We start from the raw sequence: 13,853 nt of genomic DNA, 5'->3' as shown, positions 1-13,853 counted from the left end.
ATAAAAACAGTAGCATATCATGACTGCAAGTATGGGGACTACAGAACAAAAAAGCAGCAGAGGCAGGTATGGAAATAAAATACATAAGGAAAGCTGGTGTTGGAATGCAGAAGTCCAGGAAGTTATGAAAAGAAAGAAGGAGTGCAGGAAAAAGCGGGAGATAGAAAAGACAAACCACGCAAAGAAGAAATGCTGGTTGGCTAACAAAGAGAGCAGTTGCAAGAGTTAACAAGGCATCAGTGGCACTCTACCAGCTTCAGAAAAGGAACTCTGCCAGGTTGCAAGGTAAAGATAGAAAGATAAACACAGACATCAGACACCCTTCATGAGCGAGGCCAGGAACATCCTGCTCACCAGTTCACAGGACATCAAAGGCAGATGAAATTAGTCCTTTCCAGCAACTTCTGAAAAAACAAAACTCCATAGAAGCTGTACTACTCAAGATGTAGCCTACAATGAAAGCAGAAGAACCCACCTTAGAAGAAGTAAGAACAACACTGATGAAAACAAAATTAGGGACGCAGCAGGCACAGATGAGATTACGGCAGACAGGACCAAGATGTTGGGTGATTTACGAGAGAAATGGCTGTAGAGGGTACGCATAGCAGCATGGAGAGAAAGAAGCATCAAAGATGATTGGAGAACAGCTCTTTTACACTGGCACTAGAATGCTTAAAGGGGAGACACACACAACCATGGGCAGTGCAGAGGTATCAAACTCCAGTCACACTGCATGAAAGTGCTGGAAAGGGTGACTGATAAATATAAATTACAATAGGAAGTACAATGGGAGATGAACAGTTTGAATTCAGATCAGGATTCAGCACAACTGTTTACAGTCAAATAGATAAGTAAGAAAAAGCTAGAAATGACAAAGCATATGACAAGATCCCAAGAAAGCTGATCTGGGCAGTCCTGCAATGGTTCAGCAGAATTAGTACAAACTATGTACAATGACCCAATGACAGAAGTACAAACACCACTTGAACTTAAAGGGTTCCGAGTAGGTGTGCATCAGGGTTTACATACTGGTGATGAACAACATTAACAAACAGGATGGAGGGAGGGAACATATCAACAAAAATCTGCTGAATGCAGATGATGTGGCATTACAAGCAGACTCTGAACAGGAACTTCAGCAAATATGGGAATGGAATGCAAAACTAAAGACACGAGATGAAAACGAGTACAGACAAGACAGTTGTCATAGCAGCAAACAGGAAAATTAGAACAATCTGAAAACTAAAACAGAAGGCAAAATTGTGGAACAGGTTAACAGCTTCAAGCATCTGATGAGAAGGGAAATCTAAATAAGGAGACCAAAGCTAGAATCAGAGAGGTTGCAGCCAAATGGCCCAAACTGCAAGGGCTACTGTGTTAGAGAAGAACACCAAAGAAGCTGAAAAGTAAGGTGTATGAAACAGTGATGTGACTTGTACTGCTGTTTGGTACAAAAACTAAGGCAGTGAAAGCAGAGCAACTGAGGATTTTTGAGGTGATGGAGATGAGACTGTCTTGACAGGTGATAGGACAAGAACTATGGGACACACAAAGTAGCTCCAATTGCAAACAAGGTTAAAGAGAACAGATTATGGTGGTTTGGGCACATGTGCAGGAAAGCAGATGATGACTTGGGGAAGAAGATTTCTGAGAGAGAGAGAGAAAGAAAGCAAGACAAAATAAGTGAGTCCAGCAAATAGAGAGATGGATTCTGTGACAGAAGACCTGAGACAGTCATGCCTAACTTCAAAGACAGGACAACAGCAATGAATTGAGACAAGTGGTGACAGTTGACATCATACCCAGATTCCAAGAAAAAGGGAAGTGTGTGTGTGTGTGTGTGTGTGTGTGTGTGTGTGTGTGTGTGTGTGTGTGTGTGTGTGTGTGTGTGTGTGTCACTTGAAGGAAATTAATGGCTACTTCTGACAGCAAGGGAAGCTTATTCCATAATCTTGAAAGAAATTATGTAATGCATGTGCACATTTTTCCACTGTTGATATTAATTTTCAGTATTAGGTTCCCTGGTGTGGTGTTAGCTAACCCCAGCTCTATGTTATAGGCACAGACTTTCAAAGAAAACTGCATCAGGTACTTTATTATAGACCAAGCAGGGGCCACCTTTAATTAGCCGACAAGAAACATAATAAAAGGAGAAAAGCAGCACACAAGCAGGCCCAGGTGTCCACAGTACAAAACTACAAAATCCACCAAGAAAAGCACTGGAGAAGCTAAGAAAGTTCTTTTTTAGCATAGTTAAAATTTAATATTCGCTATTCATCCCAAAGAATCCATCAGAAATGATAAAATACACTTCCAAACCACTTTTAAACCATTCAAAAAAACATATGACCAATCAGATCATCTCATTAATAAATCAATTAAATACATAAAAATGTTTAAAGACATACTACAAAAAACGTACACCTGAAAGTGTCCACACAGTAAACACAGTTTAAAACACAAGGGCATTCATCCTGTAGATTCACTTTAGTAATTTTCCTATTTTTTAAGAAACATTTTATGTTCACCATATCATTCAGACCAGGGGGTAAATAAGAAGCAAGTTTAATCTGCCATTCTGCCTTTCTTTGTTCAACATAATTTCTTAAGTCCCCTCCCCTAAGGTCACATTTAACAACTTCAACTATATAAAAAGTACATTTCTTACAGTTAGAACATGTCAAAGAGTGCCTAAAACTGACATTACTATTTTTTGCTTTTATAGCATACAAGTGCTCTAATACCAGTTTCCTTAAACATCTGGTAGACATGCCCACATAAAAACTAGGGCATGTTGAACACATCGCAAGATACACTGTCCCTGTTGTACCACAGCTCAATTTTCCAGGGATGGGTATAGTAAACTGTAGCTGTTCCAGAAACACAAAAGGACCCTCAGAAATAAATCTACATGCCCTGCACCATGAACATTCCACCAGTTTCACCAGAAGTAAGTGTTGGCCTAAAATTATTATTTTCTAACAAATGTTTCAAATTTTGATTTTTCTTGTAAACAAAATGGGGGCCTTCTCCAAGAACTTTAGATAAATCTGCATTACCCGTAACTACTTTCCAATTCTCACTAGTAATCTGAGGGATGTAATCTGAGGGATGTAATTACTGTCTACAGGCATGTCCAAACAGAATCTGGGACCTTCTGCCCTCTCTCTTTTGTGTATGTAAAAAACACACACTGTCAGCAGTCAGGAAATCACGAAAAGGTTTTCTTGTGTAGTCGAACCCAAATAGCAGCAACCAAAGAATTCAGCAATAAAATCCACTTTAATAGTAAAACTGGAAAACCACCGGATTGAGCGCTTTCATCCCCTGACCGGGATTTAATCAGAATCAACACTTGTTTCATTTGAACCATTTTGCTTTGCTATATTTTTGCATTGATGCTGTTTGCCAAACACCGACAAAGTCCTGCTCACAGCTTTTATTTATTTTTTTTTTCATTCACTGTGAGCAGGACTTTATGTCAGTGTTTGGCAAACAGCATCACAGATGGTAGTGGGATATACCTCTAACAACATACACTGTGGAGACAGGCCAACAAACAGGAGGGGGATGTTCCAGACATGACTACAGAATAGGGCGCTTGGAAAAATTAAGCAAGCAGAGAAAGTAAAAGGAACAAATGATATTACACATTGCAATGCAACAATATAGCAAAGCAAAATGGTTCAAATGAAACAAGTGCTGATTCTGATGAAATCCCTGGTCAGGGGATGAAAGCGCTCAATCCAGTGGTTTTCCAGTTTTACTATTAAAGTGGATTTTATTGCTGAATTCTTTGGTTGCTGCTATTTGTGTTCGACTACACAAGAAAACCTTTTTGAGATTTCCTGACTAATGACAGTGTGTATTTTGTACTAGTGGTTTTGGTCAACACTGGTCACTCCATTTTGTACATTTCTTTTGTGTATGTGCCACTAGGTACTACATTCTGAGCTTTTTTAACAAAACCTCTTAACAGAACAGGAGGAAAATCTGTCTCCTATGAATGACCTCTTGAGCCATATTTTCAAGTAGGTCTCCAGGGTAACCTCTTTCCAAAAACAACTCTTTTATGAGGTTAATTTCCTTCAAAAAAAACAGAAACTTCCACTATCATTTGAGATGCTCGAATGAACTGTCCTCTAGGAATACTTTTTCTCATGAAGTAAGGGTGGACTTAATTTTCAGCCCAGTAGGAGGGCGAATGTTACAAAAACTCTGCTAGAACTCAAGCTCTACACTCGTAAGTTAAATTTAAAATATATATTGAATGATGTTAGTCACAGTTAATGTAATTTTTTGTCAAAGCTGACCACCTATAATCCTGGTTTAGTGCATACTGTAAAAATCTTTGAGGCTTTCTGTGAAAAAGATATTAGAATTATGTTACAAAATCAAAACAGAAAAATGTTTTAGAACTTAAACCTTAATGAAAAGAAAGCTCTGAATGAATTTATTTCAAGGAAAGATCTAAGGTTTGTGAAGGCGGATAAGGGTGGGGCTATTGTCATAATAAACTCAACTGACTACATAGAAGCTATGGAAATTATGTTAGCAAATGTATTAGAGTATAGGAAAGTCATGAAGTTTGAAATTGTTAAAAGTTATGCTTGTAACCGCAGTGCATTATATGACATGGTTTATGAACTCTGAAATAACTAGGGAAGTGTTCCAATGTTTATGTGTGGATAATCCCAGGGTGGGTGTGATGTTTGGAATTCCCAAACTTCACAAAAGTGTTGAAAATCTCCATTCAGACCTATTATATCAGCCTCAGGAAGTTGCCCTGATTGTATTTATTTGTATTTAGATTCAGTGTTGAACCCACTAGTTAAGCACCTTCCTTCTTATGTAGCTGATTCTTGGGATTTTTTGGACCAGCTTAGGTCCTTTTTTTTCTTCCTCAGACTTTAGGTTGGAAAATTTACTGATGTTCACTGTAGATGTTATTTCCCTATTCACTTGCATCCCTAAAGATGGTGGGGTTGATTATGTAAGATGGTTTATGGGGAAGCATACAAGTTTAAATAACAACAGTATTATAGGTTCATAGGTTCATACTAGGCTATCAGCCCTAGGGCATTTATAAGCCTAGCCATAATGTGTTTGCCGTTCGCCACCCATTTTAAATTTATTTTGCTATGCCCTTTTTCGAGGTTAGTATACTGTGCCTCTGTCTAACAGTGACACAGAAGTGATACCCGGGGTAAACCTACGATCTCCCATCCACTCATCAAGATTCCTCTTGAAGAGAGTCAATGAGGGACTCTGCCTAACCTGGACTGGGATTTTATTCCAGAGTGAAGGGAGCCTCTGGGTTATGAATCTGTCCCTCCAGCATGTCCTATTTATTTCAGTGCTGAGGTTCAAGTCTCTCGAGCACATAGCTCGATGGGATTTGGATTTTCTGAGGTGCAGCATGTCCATTAATTCCGGGTTGGACATGGCTTTATACGTCAGGCACAGATCGCCTCTGAACAGGCGGTATGCCACTGAGTAGAGCTGGAGTTTCTTTAACCAGGCAGCATATGGCATCTGTTTGAGCCCTTTGATCCTCTTGGTGAGGTACTTTTGGGGTCTTTCCAGTTGCTGCAGGTGTCTGGTAAGGTACATCCCAAAAGGTGCATTGTACTCAATTATGGGCCTGATGAGGGATGAGTAAAGAGGCACGATGACCTCCCCTGATCTAGATGTGAATCCCTTCACGATTAGGTGGGTTATATAAAATGTTTTTCTAACCACTTTGGCCATGTGGTTGTCAAATGAGAGATTGCTATCAACTGGGGTCCCCAGGTCCCTAATTACTTCTTCTGTACTTAATGGATTACCACCTATGTGGTAATTTGTGGGCACTTTGTTTTTGCCAAAGGGGATGACTATACACTTTTTGGCATTTAGCTTGAGGTCATGGCTCTGGCACCAATTGTCTGTTTCTATGAGGCCCTTTTGGAGGATGCTTGTGTCAGCTGGAGAGTCGATTATGGCGCCCAGTTTGCAGTCATCTGCGAACTTGGTCAGCCACAGTCGTTCGGTGTTCGCCTGTACCTCCAAGAAATATATACCGAACAAGAGAGGTCCCAGGACTGAGCCTTGTGGGACACCACTTGTAACTGGTTTAGAGTCTGACATGGCTCCAGCAATTCTAACCATGTGGGTTCTGTCCTTGAGCCAGTTTGCAATCCATCTAGTGACATAGGGGTTTATATTTAAGCTGGTGAGCTTATCTATAATGCCCGAGTGGGGTATTGTATCAAAGGCTTTTGCGAGGTCCAGGTAGGCTGTGTGTACCACCTTCCCCTCAGCAATGGCCTTGGTGACTGTTTCAAAGAAATCAACCAGGTTTAAGAGGCAGGATCTGCCCTTAACAAAGCCGAACTGCGTAGGATCCAGTGTCTGTAGGTCCCCTTTATTTATGAGGTCCATGATGATCCTTTCCCATAGCTTTGCAGACCAAGCTAGTCAGGCTTATGGGGCGATAGTTTCCAGGATCCGTTGAGGCACCACCTTTATGGAGAGGGACCACTGTTGTTGTACGCCACTCTTTGGGCACATATCCTGTAGTAAGGCTGAGATTGAACAGTAGTTTTATGTTTGGGTTTAGCTCTTCTTGGAGTTCATGTAGGACGCAGCCCGGGACACCGTCTGGTCCCATTGATGCTGTGTTTTTTGCTTTGGAGAGGGCGGCTCTTACCTGAGCATCTGAGATGTCAGGGCGGGCAGCACTCTGCTGGAATAGATATTTGTCCTTTTGGTGGGGAGGGGGGGGGAGTTTGCGCTGAACCTGTCAGCTAGGATGTTGGCAATATCTGTGGGTTCGGTGTATTTTTTGTCATTTTGGACTAATTCTGAGCATATCTGGGAATTACCACCCAGGTTCCTAACATAACTAAAGATAGCCTTGTGATTATCCTTAGTGTCCTGTGCAATTTTTCTCTCGAAGCTGGCCTTAGACAATTTTATGAGTGCCGGTAGTTTTTTGCTAATATTGATCAGTGATGCCTTCCCTTTTTGGGATTTTGCTCTATCATTTAGTAGCTTCCTCCTTCTATTGTATAGTTTGTTTATGGCTGGGGTCCACCAGACAGGACGTCTGCCTTTGGAGGACTGGGTCTTGGTTTTATTTGGGATCACATGATCCATGCATTCCTGAAGGTGTTCACAGAATGCGTTTATAAAGGATTCTGCGGTCTGGGCCGTACTTTCCACAGGCCCAGGGGCTTTGAAGAATTCCACCTCGGTTTTGGGGAGTGTGAAATTTGCTTTAGAGAAGTTTTTCACTGTGGTTTTCTGGGCAGGGGGTGGGGTCGGGATGTGAATATCCAGTGAGATTAATTTATGGTCTGATCTTACCAGTGAGGGATACACTTCTGGTCTGGAGCATAGAGTCCCCATGTTGGTGATGATCAGGTCCAGTATGTTTTCCCCTCTTGTGGGAGTGGTAACAAGTTGTTCCATAGTATATGAGTTTATAAATTCTAGGAACCTTTGGGCTAGGGTGCTGGAGCTAGAGTAATGCTCCCAGTCTATGTTTGGGTAGTTGAAGTCGCCCAATATAATGGTGTTTGGAGAGACCTTCATATTTTCCAGTGTTCTCAGGAAGGCCGAGTGGGGTTCCTGGGTTTGGGAGGGTGGTCTGTAGCAGGCTATAAACTGGAAGGCAGTTTTACCCACTGTTAGTTGCACATGGATAGTCTCTGATGCTTTGTGCTTTGCCACCAACCTGGAGGTGTGAGTATCTTTGATGAATATCGATACTCCCCCTCCTTTTGTGGTTCGGTCCAAGTTTTGGGGCTGAAAAGCATGGTATGAGGTATAACCTGGTAGTGCTGGGGTGCTCTCGGGAGCCCTGAACCAGGTTTCTGTTACTGCACAGATATCGATGTTCTCCATGCTAAAGAGAGTTTCGAGTGCATGCATCTTGAGGTTTAGACTTCTGGCGTAGAGTAGCATTACTCTTAGTTTCTTATCCCTTGTGATACCTATGGAGGTGGGTTTGTCTTTTGAGCCTTGCCTAAAAAAGGCACTATGGGGGTAGCAAGAGCCTTTGCCAATATCCGAAAGCCCAGGGGTGACAGGTGCAAGCCGTCTGCTTTGTTAAATTTATTATTAGATAACTTCTTTTTGTTTAACAAGCAATTTTATAAACTACTACAAGGGGTGGCCATGGGGGCCACTGTTGGCCCAACCTATGCAAACTTGGTATTAGGTTTGTGGGACATGGAAATACTGCCACACATTGATTAAGAACAGATCTTTTATAAAAGATTTGTAGATGGCCTGTTCTTTATAGTTTACAAAGACAATTTTAATGTCAATTAGTTTGTGGAGCTTTTAAGTGCTAGTACTACATTTTCAAGTTTGTGGTGGGGGAAACAAGGCTTCCTTTTTGGATGTTAACTTGATAATGGACACTAACAAGAATGTGTTTTTGAGTAGTATTTATCGCAAGAGTACATTCTGTAACAGCTATGTCCATTTTAAGAGCTGCCACCCTTATTTTATGAGAAAAAAATATTCCTAGAGGGCAGTTCATTCGAGTATCTCGAATGATAGTGGAAGATTCTGGTTTTTTTTTTGAAGGAAATTAACCTCATAACAGAGTTGTTTTTGGAAAGAGGTTACCCTAGAGACCTACTTGAAAATATGGCTCAAGAGGTCATTCATAGGAGACAGACAGATTTTTCTCCTATTCTGCTAAGAGCTTTTGTTAAAAAAGCTCAGAATGTAGTATCTAGTGGCACACATATAAAAGAGAGAGGGGCAGAAGCTCCCAGATTCTGTTTGGACATGGCTGTAGACAGCAATTACATCCTTCAGATTACTAGTGAGAATTGGAAAGTAGTTACGGGTAATGCAGATTTATCTAAAGTTCTTGGAGAAGGCCCCCATTTTGTTTACAAGAAAAATCAAAATTTGAAACATTTGTTAGAAAATAATAACTTTAGGCCAACCCTTACTTCTTCTGAAACTGGGGGTATGTTCAAATGTTCAGGGTGCAGGGCATGTAGATTTACTTCTTTTGTGTTTCTGGAACAGCTACAGTTTACTATACCAATCCCTGGAAAATTGAGCTGTGGTACAACAGGGACAGTGTATCTTGCAATGTGTTCAACATGCCCTAATTTTTATGTGGGCATGTCTACCAGATGTTTAAGGAAACTGGTATTAGAGCACTTGTATGCTATAAAAGCAAAACATAGTAATAATGTCATTTTTATGCACTCTCTGACATGTTCTAACTGGAAGAAATTTACTTTTTATATAGTGGAAGTTGTTAAATGTGACCTTAGGGGAGGGGATTTTAGAAAGTACATTGTACAAAGGTCGGCAGAATGGTAGATTAAACTTGCTTCTTATTTATTCCCTGGTCTGAATGATATGGTGAACATGAAATGTTTTTTTAAAAATAGGAAAATTACTAAAGTGAATATACAGAGGTGAATGCCTTTGTGTTTTAAATTGTCTGTTGTTAACTGTGTGGACACTTTCAGATGTACATTTTTTGTAGTATCTTTAAACATTTTTATGTATTTAATTGATTTATTAATGAGATGATCTGAGTGGTCATTTTTTTTTCTGAATGGTTTAAAAGTGGTTTGGAAGTGTATTTTATCACTTCTGATGAAATCTTTGGGACGAATAGTGAACATTAAATTTTAACTATGCTAAAAAAGAACTTTCTTAGCTTCTCCAGTGCTTTTCTTGGTGGATTTTGTGGTTAAACATAATATGGCATCTTGAAACCTTTCTGTACAGCTAAGTTTTCCAACCCCATATTTTTTTTTCTAGTAAGGAATCACTGCATCTTTTCAAATTAATTCACGTGACTTATATTACAAAACAGAGATAATGGGTCAGATCAATGAAGTACACAATAGTACAATAACCTCTCTGGAATCACCAGACCTTCCCTTTAGAAACAGAGTGGCTACAGAATGTATTTTCTTGACTTCGGTAGATGTAAACTGTTCAAAGTTTAAACAAATGTCTACCACTGTACCAAAATCTTTAATGATGGTGCCTTATTTTACAATTCCTCCTATATTTTGTAATCATAACTTTGTGTTCCTTTGGACTATCTTGACAACTGCAGCAAATGTTACTGAAGCATGTTAGCACCTCTGCAGATATCAGCATATTTAGCTACCCATAGCCCATTTCCCACTTTTAAATTTGAGAAGGAGAAGAAAATCTAAAAAATAAATGTCCCCAGCACAGAGCCATGTGAGACATCAATAGTGACCCCGTCAATACAAGCTGACGACTTGTGTCCTGTTGCTAAACAAGTGCTCCTATCCACTGAATTACACGGGAACTGACATTTAATGCTACTGATCTGTTAATTACTTCTTTATGTGAGACAGATGGGTGGCACAGCAGTTGGCGTTGTCACCTCACAGCAAGAGGTTCCCCGGTTCGATTCTTGGCAGGGGTGTCTTCTGTGTGGAGTCTGCATGTCCTCCATATGTTCACTTGGATTTCCTCCAGGTGCTCTGTTTTCCTCCCACATTCCAAAGACATGCAGCAGGTAGACTGGACACTCTAAATTGGTCCTAGGTGTGAGTATGCGTGCAAGTGTGTGGTACGGATGAACTACACTGGCAGGGCTAGCCACCCAACGGTGTAAACCTTGGCTCTAGATGACTGTCACTACTGAAGTGACACCCTGGCCCATGTGCAAAAAAATTAGAAAAGTGGTTGAGAATGGATGGTAAGATAGCTTCAAATGCTTTAGCAAGGTCAGGATAAACAATATGGAAGAAAACTTCTGCACTGAGATCACCTAATGTAAAACCTGGAGATGCGAAGGCAAAGAGAAGGAATGTTACGAGATGGCAGGTTTAAAAAATTCCCTGCAGACTATTTTGACGGAAGTACTTGGAGAATAAACAGTAGTAAGCAAGGAAATAACTATTTTGAGCAAGGATACAAGATCTCATTTGCTTATGCATAATACGGTCTTGCCTACGTTTAATGCTACTGGTGACCAAAAAAAGGCAACTACTAGAGAATGGAAATCAAAATCTAAACTAACTGTAATGGAAGTACTACATATTGAAAAAGGAAATAAAATAATTGGAGGGAGGTAGGTAGAAGGGAAGGAACAAATTACACAGCAATTAAAAGAATTTGTGAGAGCAATACAAGCAGAATAATGCTCAGGAAGAGGAGTGAGGTTTAAGGGAATTTAAAAATCAAGCGAATTATGTAATGTTGGAATGAAAGAAAATTGCTAAAAAGAAAATGCATGTCTACCACACGACAATAACTGTTTCTAAGATTTGTTTTCAATTCAATTACAGTATATGAACTCATGCTTCAACTTAAACATGCTTTCATAAAGATGTATTTAAAAAATTCCACGACTATGAAACAAAAAAGCAATGGAAAGGTCATCCCAGTGGGTGACTCAAATATAAATTATCTCTACAGTTCTAAAAATACGGACAACAACCAAAAGCAAAGATAAGCAAAACCAGAATCAATACATTTCAACAACTGTAAGCAAATGAGTTTGGAACAAGCCAGTGTTTGTATGCAGTTTGATCAACGCAATTTGGCCGTACAGGTCCACAGGCAATTACTAGGCATACAGTGAAAGATACCATTAAGGAGACTAGATCAAACTCCCAATTGCCCCACAAAATTGTGTGGTTAATTAACTTGCCCAAGGTCACACAGGAGGCCAGTGAAGGTGGAAAGATTTCACCCTGTATCCTTGGCACAGGAAGCAGCTCATTAACAACTCAGAGCTTTTGTCCTGTGCTAACTTGCCAGACTGGTTAGCACAGAGGACTAAATACAGACACCAAATGCAAATTTTGAGAGAACTTAATGAGAGTGAATACTGCATTTAAATGCAATGACATTTGTTCAACTGTTACTTTGAAAGAAAAGCAATCCAGTTGACTGCAACTGCTGTAGTACTGTACAAGTCAGTGTTTTGTGGTCAGAATAAAGGTTAGGATTTATGTTTTGACTGTGGTTATCAGAATCTAAGCAATTTCTTAACGGTATCCACAAAGGATTATGTTTCCCTGAGCACACGTGTACAAGAATGATAGGTACAAGAAAATACCAAGTATACCGTACATTATTTATAAAGTAGCAGAAAGTATTCTAAAAACTAAGCCACCATGTGAATGGAGAAAGGACGTTTTGACTAACAGAGATAATTGCAAGTAGAAACATAGAAAATAGACAAGAGGGGGCTAGAATTTATTGGAGAAAATTAGCAAAGGAACCAGGGTATTGGCAGCAAATGACTAGGAAGGGAAAAGTAATACGAATACGAATGGGATAAGACCTGGCAGACGTTTTGACTGCAGGTCAGATTTCCATCCCTATAAAAGAATGATAACAACAATAAAGGCAAAGAGAAATGGGCAAGGGAGTGCTAAAGTGAAAGACCAGCTCTTAACAGAATCTGGAACACAAGATGCTGTTAAAAAGGGGATAATTAACTAAGCATACAAAATAATGCAGGATAGCTACAAGAATTACCTAGATGATGTCAGAAAAAACGTGGCGAGAGAATGATGGAGGTGTAATGGGAAAGAGGTGCCTGGTAACATGTTTTTTGGGAATGAAGTTGGCAGACTTTAAAACTATTCAGAAGTACTCTGTCAGAAATGTTGTGGCAACAAATGATTGTAACAAAGAAAATATTTTTTTTTTTTAGGATGCGTATATAGCCAATGAATTGCACAGACACATTGCTACTGGTTGCCAGAAAAGCAATTAACAGAAAATGGAAATCAAAATCTAAACCAATCAAAACAGAAGTAGTGAATACTATAAATAAGGTAAGCGAAATAAAGGTGGGATCTTTAGAAAAGGGAAGGAGCACATTATATAAACATAAATGAAATTTAGAGAAAGAGTACATTCTGAATAAGGTTGATGACGATGAGAAGGAAGAGGAGTAGAATTTTTACAGAAAGCAGGACTTGATCAATTAAAAAAAAGAAAACCAGAACTTTGAAGTCTTAGACATAGGTTCAAAGTTTAAAAAAAATTTAAAATAAAAAAGAAATAATCAACCTCCTTTATAGCATACCTGATTTTTGTAAGATCTCTCTGTTTTCTGCAATTCGTCTTCCATTTCTTGAATTCTCTGTCTGCAAGTAAGAGTAGAAAATGTTGGGAAAGTGAACTTCATATTCTTACAATTTACTGCAAAGCACTGAGAAAAAACACATGCATGTGATATAAGGAATAAATCAAGCACCAAAAAATACTGCTGCACAACAAACGTACCATAAAAGTAAATATTTAAGTTAAGAGATCGGTGTTGCAGTCATATTTGATATTTGCTAGAGGTAATATATGTCTGTTCCAGCCAGAATTCCAAAGCAACTCTTGCACTGTTTTGCTGCTTACTAACGGAAAGAATACAGTGAGGAGTGGTGAAATATTACCGCCCCCTTATCTAGGAGGTTTCCCACCCCAAACAGCCACTCTGGGGAATGAGGCCCAGGGGAGTAACATCCCCCTCCAACACTTCGACACCTGGGCAGTCATTCAAAAGATCATAAGTTACTACTAGGGGAGTGGTATAGATGACTACTGAAGCCTAGTCAGTGCACCCAACAACATGTAAACAAATGAGCTGCCCTAAGGACAGCCGCACCATGTACTCCAGAGTTGAACTTGTGAATACCCATCCAATAATTAAGACTGATTTTAAACTAGGCAGTGTACTTCTTTGTTTAACACTGAAGGAAAGTCTTTTCCACAGCAAACCAATTAGTTCTACTGATATTAAATGAAGACCAATCTTTCGAGGAGGACTTCATAGTATTACCATTCTTCTGAAGATAAAGTAGGTTTAGTAGGGCAGGGTCTAAAAG

The 13,853-nt window shown here is 39.6% G+C and overlaps 1 protein-coding gene across 1 annotated transcript in view; it reads right to left on the bottom strand.

The window, feature by feature from the left end:
* The window catches only part of MIA3 (MIA SH3 domain ER export factor 3), a 1,691,550-nt gene that overhangs the window by 259,287 nt on the left and 1,418,410 nt on the right, over positions 1-13,853 (bottom strand). Inside the window, exon 19 of the mRNA XM_044060179.1 lies at positions 13,061-13,121. Coding sequence (XP_043916114.1) covers positions 13,061-13,121 — 61 coding nt within the window. The remainder of the gene's footprint in view (positions 1-13,060; positions 13,122-13,853) is intronic.

Source organism: Protopterus annectens, chromosome 1.part2, assembly GCF_019279795.1.
Source record: "Protopterus annectens isolate FY-2018-M chromosome 1.part2, PAN1.0, whole genome shotgun sequence".
Taxonomy (NCBI): Eukaryota; Metazoa; Chordata; order Ceratodontiformes; family Protopteridae; genus Protopterus; species Protopterus annectens.
This window is presented reverse-complemented; position numbering and strand designations above follow the sequence as displayed.